This window comes from Mus musculus, chromosome 7 (assembly GCF_000001635.26).
Source record: "Mus musculus strain C57BL/6J chromosome 7, GRCm38.p6 C57BL/6J".
NCBI lineage: Eukaryota > Metazoa > Chordata > Mammalia > Rodentia > Muridae > Mus > Mus musculus.
The window spans coordinates 142,290,031-142,302,953 of NC_000073.6; the positions used below are offsets into that span (position 1 = coordinate 142,290,031).

At 46.9% G+C, this 12,923-nt stretch overlaps 1 protein-coding gene across 1 annotated transcript; it reads right to left on the minus strand.

Annotated features, from left to right (window-relative positions):
* Positions 1-6,346: 6,346 nt before the first annotated feature.
* On the minus strand, positions 6,347-7,104 carry Krtap5-1 (keratin associated protein 5-1). Its single transcript, NM_015808.2, has one exon. It carries the CDS (start codon positions 7,037-7,039, stop codon positions 6,347-6,349), a length of 693 nt encoding a protein of 230 aa, NP_056623.1. The 5' UTR covers positions 7,040-7,104.
* Between the last annotated feature and the right edge of the window lie 5,819 nt (positions 7,105-12,923).

Sequence of the window (12,923 nt, forward strand, 5' to 3'; positions counted from 1 at the left end):
TCCACCCTTGCTACAAATGCAGAGTCCCCTTGGTTCCTCAAGCCGTGGAGACAATAGAGATGAGGAGGGTGACCTCTAGCTCCTAATATAGCCTAAGAGCCACAAACTGTGGTGTTACGATTGGCATAATTCTTGTAGAGGCCTTGCTAAATCTGAGGTTGACAATTCTCCTTTGGGAGCTGCACAGGACTCAGAACTGTGCATACTGGTTTGTGATAATATGAATCCAGTATGGGCACCAGCGTGGGTGCAAGGCTAAGCACTGCAGGGGAAGGTCCAACTAGACCGTTTCTGAGTTCCCTGAGAGACACACCTGGTTTACACGGAGGTTGGTATCTAGTTCCAGTTACAAGCAAAGAATCTTTCTAAGGCTCTGCCTCCCCTCCCCAAAAGATACCAAGAGCCATAAGTGTGGGTCGTGACAGCACCCACAGGAGGAATCGGGTCAATGCTCCCCCAGCCATGGTTAATGCCCACTCATCCAAGGATGAGAAGATCATTTAATCACCTCAGTTAAGTGTGGCCTTATTAAATTTAATTCAAAGGGGGGGAGATGTTGGAGACCATACCATAAGAAAGTAGGCCTTTCACAGTTTCCCACCCTAACAAGCCAAATGGCCTTGTGCTAAGGAGCCATCATCACCCCCTCCTCCCTATTTTCTTCCTGGCACCTGAGGCTGTAAAAAGCCGAATTATAGTCCCCTCTTCATTATCTCTCCCTGACTCCCAAGACTTCTAAGGACATGAGTTACATGCTGAGCCCAGCCTGATACCCAAGGCTGTTAAGGAGGATTCTCCATTCCAGAGATAAGACTCAGAGTGCCCGCCTTGAATTAGGCCTTCATGTCCCCAGATGCCCACTTCTTTGTTCTTAGTTGATCCCCCTCAACCCCTCCCTATTCCCCTCGCTGTATGCTTAAAACCTGGCATTTCAGCCTAATAAACTGAGACCTTGATAGGAACCCTTCTTTGTCTCTGTGTCTCCTTCCTTTTCTCTCATTTCTCTTCAGGTTTGTGGTCCCCCTCGCACCCATGAATAACTGGCTCCTGCTGGGCGGGACAGCTAAAGATATGTTTCAATGAATGTTTAAACTTTATTTCCTATAGCAAGGATGCAGGAGAGATGATGGTCACCAAAGCAATGAATGAAAATTTATTAAGGGAAAGTGAGAAAGAACTCCCAAGATTGGGAGTGGTCCAGTAAGCCTTTCTGAGCCTCATAATGCAGACTGGATCAATGTACTTTGAGATGAGCCAACTTTGAGAGCATCACAAGTTGAACCAATAAGCAATGTACACTGGCCATGGAGGCTTCCTCTGACCAGTTCAGGAGTTACCTGATCACTCAGTGGAGGGTCCATTAGCCTAGGTCATGACCCACCAGAGTCCACAGATGTCTGTCTTACTGTCTAGGAGAAGTTACCATGTGTCTCAGTCTCCAAAGGTGTGTTTGGTTTGGTTTGGTTTTGCCCTCTGGAATTTCTACCCCTAGTAAGTTTCTCTCTAGTTAGTATACCTTGGGCTCAACAGATAATCAAAGACCAAGGCATTTGCACTTTCCCTAGCAAGTGATCCCCCACCCCCAACCCAACCCACCCCCCAAAATTACCCACATCTCTGAAAGATAAAGCAATAAAGCCTTTCACCAAGTGGGAGTGGCCAAAATGGTTGGGAATGAATCCTCTCAGGTCAACAGAGTCCATACCCACAGAAGCACAAGGTTTCAGCTGTCATCACTCAGGAGAAACATACTGAGCCTATGCAGAAGCAGAGGTATTGGGGAGAGCTCTGCTGGGGTTTGTGAGCTGTGCAACTATCAAGCTTCTGCAGGCTCCGTGCTCCCCAGGAAACATCCAATTATCAGACACTGCAGACTTAGCCTGTGCTAAGGAAAACCCAGGCTAAATGTGACCTACCCTCAGAATCACCAAGTAACCCAGCAGAGAACCTCTGGCTCCTTCAGTTGTGTTTGTGTTTCTTAACTTACTTCACAATAAACTTCCTTTCTCATTATGTGTGTTGTAGTGTGTGTGTGTGAGCGAGCGTGTGCGTGTGCACAAGTGCAGTTTTCTTCTTCTTTTTTTTTTAAAGATTTATTTATTGTATGTAAGCACAAGCTGTCTTCAGACACACCAGAAGAGGGCATCAGATCTCATTACAGATGGTTGTGAGCCAACATGTGGTTGCTGGGATTTGAACTCCAGACCTTTGGAAGAGTAGTCGGGTACTCTTAGCCACTGAGCCATCTCACCAGCCCAGTTTTCTTCTTACCATGTGTGCACATGTGGGTATGTGTGAATGTGGGAACTGGGGACAGATTTTGCACTATAATAATTTATAGGACAGTATTGTCTCTTGTTATCCACTTAATTGGAAGTGATTTGCTAAAAACAGGAATTTAATAGGTCACTGTAACATTTTGGATAAAAAAAGCAAAACAAAACAAAACAAAACTATAGGTTCTTGTGTAGGGCTTTATCTGTAAGAAAAGTAAATAAAATGTCAGCTCATTATTTCAATTCTGGGTGGAACAGTTTGGCTTTGCTGCTTCCAAATTGAGACTGAGGCTGAGATAGCAAATCTCATCACAGGACTTAGACCAGATAACCAGTTCTATACAGCAAGCATTTTAGAGAAACTAAAGCATGGAGAACAGTTAACTGAGTGCACACTTTGAAAAAAAAAACATGCTGACTAAATTATAATATAAAGGTTATATTTCACAAGTTTTTTTGAAGGCTACAGAGAATTTGTTGAGAATTTTTTTCCAAAACAAATACTTTCTACCCAGCATTGTTATTAGAAGCATGTCGTGGCAGTTTTGCTGTTTTGTTTGTTTGTTTGTTTTTTGTCTTTTGAAACAGCCTGTCCATTCTGTATGATGGGGCAACTTAATATTTGCTACTAGACTTGGCAGGCCTCCATCTCACAGAGATCTGCTTACCTCAGTCTCATGTGCTAGGGTTCAAGGCTTTTGCCCCCAGGCTTGTCAACCCCTAGCATTTCACCTAAGTTCTGTAGTGAAAAGTCAGGTCCTCTTGCTTACCATGTAAACATGTTTCCAATGAGGAGTCTCCTTAATTTCCTTCCCTCCCCTCCTGCTCCCTCCCCTCCTGCTCCCTCCCTCTCTTCCCCTTCCTTTACTTCCCTTCCCTTCCTTCTCCTCCCCTCCTCTCCCCTCCTCTCCCTCCATGCCCCTCACCTGCCATCCTATTCCCTTCTCCCACCTCCCCTCTCTCCTCTCCCTCCACTCCTTTCCTTCCCATCACACCACATCCTCCCCTCTCTCCCTCCTCTTCCCTTCCCTCCCCTCCCACTCCTCCCCTCCCCTCCACCTCTCTCCTCTCTCCAATCCACTTCTCTCCCTTCCCTCCTACCCCATCCCTTCCCCTCCCCTTCTATACCAGCCCCTCTCCTTCCCTTCCCTTTTCTCCCTTAGCCTCCTCTCTCCTCCCCTCACCCCATTTCCCCTTCCCTCCTCTCTCTTTAGCTCCCCTTCCCTTCCCTTCCCTTCCCTTCCCTTCCCTTCCCTTCCCTTCCCTTCCCTTCCCTTCCCTTCCACCTCTTCTATCCCCTTAACTCTTCTCTCCCTCACTCCCCTTTCTCCCCATACCTCTCCTCACCTTCCCTCTCCCTCCCCTGCCCTCCCCTTCCTTCCCCTCTTAGCCCTCCCCTCCTTTCCTCTTTCCTCCCTTCTACCTCCCTCTCCTCTCCCCTTCCCTCTTCTCCCTTCATCTCCACTCCCCTGGGCTTCCCTTCTCTCTATTCCCTACATTAACAAACCAAACTGCATAGGAAATGACTCTCTTCTTCCAGCTAACACCAGATGACCTTGGATCCTCCTAGCTTGTGCTTCCTGCTGGCCAAGGCTGTCTCTGACATTCTGGCATCTGCATTCAGATGTAGCTGCTCCTCCTCAAACAAATTAGGAGAGAGAGAGAAACAGGAGTCAAACAGCACAGGTAGCAGGAGAACCTTCACTGGAGGAACCTCTCACGCCGCCACCATGTGGCTGCTGGAGGAATAGCAAGGAGTGGCTTCTCTGCTCTCAGTCCCTGCCAGGAATCTAGACATATTTACACACAATTGCATTAAGTGTCCCTGGGCAGCTGGGCTTTCCCTATGTCTACTACTGTGTAATAACTCAACAGGCCTAGAATGTGCCTTATAGACAGAAATGCTCACTATGTGGAGAGGAACTGAGCTCTGGGATCAAGTCTTCTGACAGTGTTTCAGTTCATGCTGAATGTTAGTGCAATGCATTGAGCAGATTGGATGGAGCCCAGCAGACATTAGAGCTGAGCCGAGGATCCAGAACTGCAGAATCAGTCCCTAGGTCAGACCTGTAAAGGCCATGACCACAGTGCCTGGTCTCACCTTCAACAAGAAAGAAACCTTTGGGAGGCAGTGTTCATCCAGGCATGCTGGAGTACACTTGTAATCCCAGCACTGGAGAGGCTGAGATAGGGGAGAAAGCTGCAGTTTCCAGGCCAGGCTGAGCTACAGGGAGGGTTCATGGTTTTTCTTTTAAAGAAAAAAGTCTGCCAAGGTGGCTCAGTGGGTAAATGTGCTTGCAGTCAACTCGAGTTTGAGCCCCTGAATCCAAGATGAAAGGAGAAACCATCTCATGAATCATGTATGTATGTATGTATGTATGTATGTATGTATGTATGTATGTGCAGGTCCTTGCCAGCAGGAATAGGCTAGAGGAGAGAGATCCCTGTCCTGCCTGGGTCTCTTCAGGACTGAGCAGATGGAGAGTGTCCTGACCCAAAATAAACACACTAGGTCCTGGAGTCTGTCAAAGCAGGAACTGAACTTTCTGGCATTAGTCTCTCCCTTATGTCAGTTTGGTATAGAGGGAGAGGGATTTTTGATGGGGTAAGATGACATAGAGGGTGGGGAAGGGTGACAGAGGGTATGGAGTAGCTGACAGGGCCTATGACAAAGCTCTACATCAGCAATGGTGGGACAGAGGCAGGAACAAACAGTCACCCAGATAAATAAGGAAGTGTCTGAGACAGGTCTCAAAACTCAGCCAGGATTCTGCTCTCACACAAGGCTGCAGAAACTTGAGCCAGGTTTGGTTTGTCCTAAAGGCCCATACCAGGGCCAAAATGGGGCCCCACATTTATGCATACATGTATGTGTATGTATATGTATTGTGTGTACATGTCAATATCACTAAATAATATATTAAGTTGAATTAATGAAATAAAAATAACCTTGCTGTCATATTGAGGTGCCTAATTATAGGACAGTACCTTAGCTCTTCCCAACCTTATATCTGAGTTCCAGGCTCCCTTTACCAAATGAATCATGTGTTCCCAGTCCTCAGAGTGACAAGGGTTTCACTGCCAAGCCTACAAGGTCATGAACAGCAGGACAAGGACTTTACCTTTGTGCTTTCTTTTGCTTGGAACACAGGATTCTCATGAAGGAAGGTCTTCATGTCTTAAGGCCTAGGGTCCTATGAGGGTTTTAGAGGACATGCTGGGTGCCTAGCCCTCCTCTGCTCTTGACAAGCCAGTTCTGTGTCCCTAGGAGGCAGCAACATCTACCTGCCACCTGCTGGAAGCTACATGAAATTGACCATGAAAAGGAATTGGTGAGGGGGACATGTGTGAGCTCTGAGGTCTGCAGGCACTCACAACCAAGAGGAAAATAAGGGCCTTGCAAAGGGAGTCATCTGAGGGGTGGGTCTGACACAGCCTGGAGCTGTCAAAGCTTCAGGGCCTCTATTGGCCTGGCAGTCCAGTGTCCCTCTGATGAAGCTAATAAGACATGAATAGAGAAGAATTCAAAGAGAGGGAGAAGACAGGGAGAAGGAGATGTGAGGCAGGCGATATTAGCTGCCCAGGCACCACCATCAGGCTGGTGGAGTCCCACACAGACCTGCAGGAAAATGAGGAAACCAGGGACTGAGAGCAAGGATCAGGGAGGGGTGAATGAATGAGGCATGCCTGCATTGGTCCATGGGATGTGTTTATTAGTTTGTGATTTTCAACTTAAGTTAAAGCAGAGATTGCTATTCCTTGGCTGACAAGTCCAAGTAAGTCTGAATGCTCACCTTATTGCAGGAGGTGGGTGAGGGCACTAGAGGTACATGAGTGCAGAGGAGAATTTATTAGCCCATAGTAGATGAGCAGATGGCCTCTTCTTGAGGACGAAAAGCCAAATCTGAGTTGAAGCTGTGGGAAGCAGGAGTGCTAAGGGAACAAGCAGGATAATCAGGAACCTGGAGATAAACTGGAGGCCACAGCTGAGGAAGCAGTTCAGAGGGGCGGGGTCAAGTCGAGAATCTTAAATCTTGCCTTGGCAACACATGGAGACATTGCAGCCAGCTTCAGCAGCTGTCCTGACAGCAGGAAGACCCGCAGCCTGATGAACAGCAGGGCTTGCAGCAGCTGGACTGACAGCAGCAGGGCTTGCAGCAGCTAGACTGACAGCAGCAGGGCTTGCAGCAGCTAGACTGACAACAGCAGGGCTTGCAGCAGCTAGACTGACAGCAGCAGGGCTTACAGCAGCTGGACTGACAGCAGGAAGACCCACAGCCTGAAGAGCAACAGGGCTTGCAGCAGCTGGACTGACAGCAGCAGGGCTTGCAGCAGCTGGACTGACAGCAGCAGGGCTTGCAGCAGCTGGACTGACAGCAGGAAGACCCACAGCCTGAAGAGCAGCAGGGTTTGCAGCAGCTGGACTGGCAGCAGCAGGGCTTGCAGCCTCCACAGCTGGAGCAGGAACAGACAGGCACACAGCAGCACACAGGCTTGCAACAGCTGGAGCCACAGCCCCCACAGCTGGAGCCACAGCTGCCACATCCACCACAGCTGGAGCCACAGCCTCCACAGCTGGAGCAGGAACAGACAGGAACACAACAGCACACAGGCTTACAGCAACACACAGGCTTGCAGCAGCTGGAGCCACAGCCCCCACAATTTGAGCCACATCCCCCACAGCCAGAGCCACAGCCCCCACAGCTGGAGCCACAGCCCCCACAGCTGGAGCCACAGCCTCCTGAACAGCCACAGCAGGTCATGGTTCTGGTGTTTGGTTGAGGATGGAGTAGATCAGAGGAGCAGGTGGAGAGGAAGGTGTGCTGGTGTGGAGCCTTCTGACCCTGGGGTCTTTATATCCCTGCCCAAGTCAGGTGTGAGGATGCCCATGCTCACTTCCTGGATCCTGGATGTGTCATGGCTTAGGATTCTCTTCTGCATCCTGTTGTCTGGTCCTATATATTACTTTTGTTTTCCTCATGTCTGTGCAGGCAAACTGCCACATCTTCCAGCAAGTGCTCCCATTAACTTGTAAACATTAACAAGTGTCCATCAGAAGATGCCCAGCCCCCTTCCTTTGAGCTGTAAAGAGACATGAGCAAACCTTGTTCCCATCCCATCCCATCACTAGTGCTTCCTGCTGTTTGTGTGCCTGCCTCCTGGGTTTCAGGCTCCATTTGCCCACCTCAGCACTCACTCTCATCAGTCTGTAACATTGGTGGCTTCTTCCTCTGACCTGACCCCTGTGACTCACAGGTCACCTGGTCCTCTTCTTCACATGGGCTATGGCAGTCCTGGGTTTCCACAAGGGTTACTTGAGGGAACTGTCCCATCTTCCCAATATGGATATCTTTTCTTCAAAAGTATCATCCTGTGTAAGTGTAGTGTTTTACAACTGCATGTGTGTGGACATGCGTATCTTTCATCCCAGCAGCTGGGAGCCAGAGGCAGACAGATCTCTCTGAGTTCTAGTTCTAAGCTAGCTGGGTTTTTATAGAGAGTTACAGGTCAGCCTGGGCTACACTGTCACAGCACTGATCTAAATCTAGAGGGCAGGTTCTGAATTCCCAGTTTCTTCTACTGTATTCCAGTGAGTTGTATGGACTCATGGGCAGGTAAAGGAAAGGAGGGGATTCATTCCTGGGGAAGATTCCACCTTACAGGAGCCATGAGAATGATGGGGTGGTAATGGGCAGGATGACACCTTGACCGGGACTGCTTAGTTCTTGACACCCCCAATAAGTCTGTATTCTCCGATTTTTGTTATTACTTGACTGTGTAACTGTGCTGTGGAGGAAGTGTCGTTTAGCCTTGATTGTTAGAGCTCCAGGGCCCAACCTCCAGATCCTAAGTATTTCACTGAGGATTTGGGTGGACAGTCAGGATATGCTCACAGCAAGGTGACCAGTATAGGGACCCACCCTGGGGCAGAATTACTTCGCCTGGCAGAATTTCTCATCTTTCCCCTCAGCCAGCATCATCTATTTAGACCTCTATAGGGTAAAGCAGAGAAATTGATGTGAGTTTTTTGAGAGCATCATCATTTCCTGTCCCTTGGTGAGCTTAGCTGGGAAGTCAGTATGAGGAAGAGGGACCCTTCTTTCATAAGAGAGCCCTGGGGGCTCAGAGCAGCAAAGGTGAGATGGAATAGTTTGCAACTTTGCAAAGCTTGTCCTCAGCTGAGAATGGGTGGCACCCTGGATGAATGCAGAGCACATCTTATAACCTTCCTGATCAGGACATCACTCCCTCCCCTTCCTTTTTAGCTGAGTAATCAGGAGGATACACTCTTACCCAGCAGCTGGTCTCATCTTTCTGCTGCCCTGGTTTGTCTCTTTGTGAACAAATTCATGCATGGGTTCATCTCTTCATTTCCTATCCTGTTTGATTTTGTGCTTATCAGGTATGCGATCTTGCAGGGCAAGCTTGGTTGTTAGTAAGTGTCAACTATAAACTCCTAGTTTGGTTGCATGTTAGTGAGAGACTTGGGTGCAGGATGACTAGCAGAGGTTCTGTTTTGTTTTATTTTGTTTTGTTTGTTTTGTTTTCTTTATCTGTATGAGGACATAGATGGCCATGCTAAAGATATGTTTGAATGAATGCTTAAAATTTCTTTCCTATAGCAAGAATTCAAGAGAGATGATGGTCGCCAAAGCAATGAATGTAAATTTACTAAGGGAAAGTGAGAAAAAAACTCCCAAGATTTTGAGGGGCTCAGTAAGGTTTTCTGTGCCTCATAGTGGAGACTGGATCAATGTACTTTGAGATGGGTCATTTTTGAGATTATCACAAGTTGAACCAATAAGCAATGTACACTTTCCATATAGGCTTCCTTTGACCAGTTCAGGAGTTACCTGCTCACTCAGTGGAGGGTCCATTAGCCTAGGTCATGATCCACCAGAGCTCACAGATGTCTTACTGTCTAGGAGAAGTTACCATGTGTCTCAGTCTCCAAAGGTGTGTTTGGTTTGGTTTTGCCTTCTGGAATTTCTACTCCCAGTAAGTTTCTCTCTAGTTAGTGTACCTTGGGCTCAACAGATAATCAAAGACCAAGGCATTTGCACTTTCCCTAGCAAGTGATCCCCCACCCCCACCCCACCCCCCAAAATTAGCCACAACTCTGAAAGACAAAGCCTTTCACCAAGTGGGAGTGGCCAAAATGGTTGGGAATGAATCCTCTCAGGTCAACAGAGTCCATACCCACAGAAGCACAAGGTTTCAGTTGTCATCACTCAGGAGAAACATACTGAGCCTATGCAGAAGCAGAGGTATTGGGGAGAGCTCTGCTGTGGCTTGTGAGCTGTGCAAATGTCAAGTTTCTGCAGGCTCCGTGCTCCCCAGGAAACATCCAATTATCAGACATTGCAGACTTAGCCTGTGCTAAGGAAAACTGGGGCAAAATATAACCTACCCCTATAATCCCTAAGTAACCCAGCAGCCAACCTCTGGCTACTATGTTTGTGTTTCTTAACTTACTTCACAATAAACTTCCTTTCTCATCATGTCTAATGTGTTGTGTGTTTGTGTTTCTGTGTGTGTGTGTGTGTGTGCCCAGTTTTCCTGTTACCATGTGAGCACATGTGGGCATGTGTGAATGTGGGAATTGTGGATAGTTTTTAAACTATAATAATTTATATTACAGTATTGTCTCTTTTGATCCATTTCATTGGAACTGATTTGCTAAAAACAGAAATTTAATAGTTCACTATAACATTTTGGATATAAAAAAACCTATAGGGCTTTATCTGCAAGAAAAGTAAATAAAATGTCAGCTTGTTATTTCAAATCTGGGTGGAACAGTTTGGCTCCGATGTCTCCAAATGGAGACGGAGACTGAGAAAGCAAATCTCATCACAGGACTTAGACCAGATAACCAGTCCTATACAGTAAGCAACTTAGAGAAACTAAACCATCTATAACAGTAAACTGAGTGAACACTTTGAAAAAGGCCATGCTGACTAAATTATAAGGTAAAGGTTATATTTCACAATTTTTTTTGAAGGCTACAGAGAATTTGTAGAGATTTCTTTTCCAAAACAAAAACTTGCTACCCAGCATCCCACGCAGCACTGGGATTAGAAGCATGCCCCACCAGTCTTGGCTGTTTTGCTTTTTTGTTTGCTTGTTTGTTTGTTGTGTTTTAAAATAGCCTGTTCATTCCGTATCATGGAGCATCTTAGAACTTGCTACATAGACTTGGCAGGCCTGGCACCCCTGGCACCCCTGGCATTTCACTTAGGTTCTGTAGTGCAAAGTAGTCCTCTTGCTTACCAGGCAAACATGTTCCCAAATGAGGAGTCTCCTTATTTTTCTTCTCTTCCCCCCCTTCCCCTCTTCTGCTTCCTTCCCTTCCCTTCCCTCTCCTCCCCTCCTCTCCCTCCATGCCTCTCCCATGCCATCCTATTCCCTTTTCAAACCTTCCCTCTCTCCTCCTCCTCCACTCCTTTCCCTCCCATCCCCACCTCACCCTCCCCTCTCTCCCTCCTCTTTCCTTCCCTTCCCTCCCACTCTTCCCCTTACCTCACCTCTCTCCTCTCTACTTCTCTCCCCTCCCTCCTCTCCCATCCCTTCCCCTCCCCTCCTATACCAGCCTCTCATCTTCCCTTCCCTTTTCTCACTTAGCCTCCTCTCTCCTCCCCTCACCCTTCTTTCCCTTCCCTCCTCTCTCCTTAGATCTCCTTCTCTTCCCTTCCATCTTCTTCTATCCCCTTAACTCTTCTCTCCCCAACTCCCCTCTCTTCCCATACTTCTCACCTTCCCTTTCCCTCCCCTGCCCTCCCCTTCCTTCCCCTCTCAGCCCTTCCCTCTCTTCCTCTTTCCTCCCTTCTACCCTCCTCTCCTCTCCCCTTCCCTCTTATTCTCTGGCTTGTTCTGACTTCACCTGTCTAGCTTGTTCTCTGTCTCTGCAACCTGTCTCCCTAGAACTGTCCGAGTAAACCTGACCTCTCTGTCTCTGCTGTGCTCTCTCTTAAGTCATCCATTTCCCCTCTCTTCTCATAAGAGTTGGGCAGATCCTGTTTGCCAAATCTTTCTCTGATTTATCACTTTGTCTACCTCTCCATTTGACATCACTTTCAAACATGGCTGCTTCCTTCTCCAAACTAACTTTACATTCATTGTTTGAGATTAAAGTTTTGTGCTAAGGGTATATCTGTATTCCAGCCAGAGGGATTAAAGGTATGTGCTAAGGCTGAGCCACACCATGACTAAAATCAGTTTTTTTTTTCCATTAAACAACACAATCTTGGGGCTCACAGTGAGGTCAAATATCCTGCAACAACTCACCATGTGTTGACAAACTGCGGCAAAGTGTAACCTGTACCCAGAATCTCCAGTGAACCTCTGGCCCCTTCAGTTTGTGTGTGTGTTTTCTCAACTTGTTCCATAACAAGTAACATTCCCTTTTGGCATGACTAATTTAAAATTGGGGGAGGGGCATTTCAGGGCCAGTTTTTGAACTTTATTAATTTATGTATATTTCTTTTTTTCTCCATTTCTTTGAAAGTATCTACCTAACTGGGAATTTAATAGTTAACTATAACATTTGAGATAAAAAACAGTTGATAGGGCTTTACCGCCGACACACATAAATATAATGCCAGCTAACTGAAATACTGACTTTAAATTTCATTCTGGGTGGAAGTTTGGCTCTGCTGCTTTCAGTGGAAACTGAGACTGAGAAAAAAAAATCTCATCACAGGAGTTGGAGGAGAAAACCAATCGTATAGAGCAAGTATCTTGGAGAAACAAGAAGCATCTAAAATTGATAATAGAAAGTACAGTTTGTATAAAACCATGCTGCTTGCATCATAAGATAAAAGTTCTTTTACAAAATTTTGTATAGGCTACAGAAATGTTGCTAAGAATTTTCTTCTGAAACAAATTCTACCTGCCTAGCAACCTACCCAGCACTGGGGTTAGGAGCATGCCCCCACCAGTCCTGGCTGGGTTCTTGTTGTTGTTTGTTGTTGTTTTTTTTAATGGGTTGTTATTCTGTATCTCGGGCATCTTGGAACTTGCTGTATAGAAGAGGTGGGCTTCCAACTCACAGAGATCTGCCTACCCTGACCTCACATGCTAGGGTTCAAGGTTTGTGCCACCATGCCTGGCAACTCCTGGCATTTCAATAAGGTTTTGTAGGGGAAAATCAGGTCCTCTTGCATATCAGGCAAATATTTTACCACCTGAACTGTCTCTTTAGTTCTCTTCCCTTCCCTCCCTCCCTCCCCTTCCCTTTATTCCCCACATTAACAAACAAAACTGTATGAGAAAATTACACTTCTTCCAGCTAACACCAAATGAGTTTGGATGCTCCTAGCTTGTGCTTCTTGATGGCCAAGGCTTTCTTTGGCATTTTGACACCACATCCTGACGTAGCTACTTCTCCTCAAACAAGACAGGTTGTGAAGGAGTAGAACAGGACAAGCAGCAAGAAAACCTTCAGCCGGAGGAACCATTGCAATGTGAAGCTGAGGGACAGTGGGCTTCTCACACTGCCATGGTGCGGCTTCCGGAGGAAAAGCATAGAGCATCTTCACCCTGCTTTCACCCTGGGCAGGATTCTAGACATATTTACACAAAATTGCATTAAGTGTCACTGAGCAGCTGGGATGCTACCTACACCTACCTACTACTGTGTAATAATCT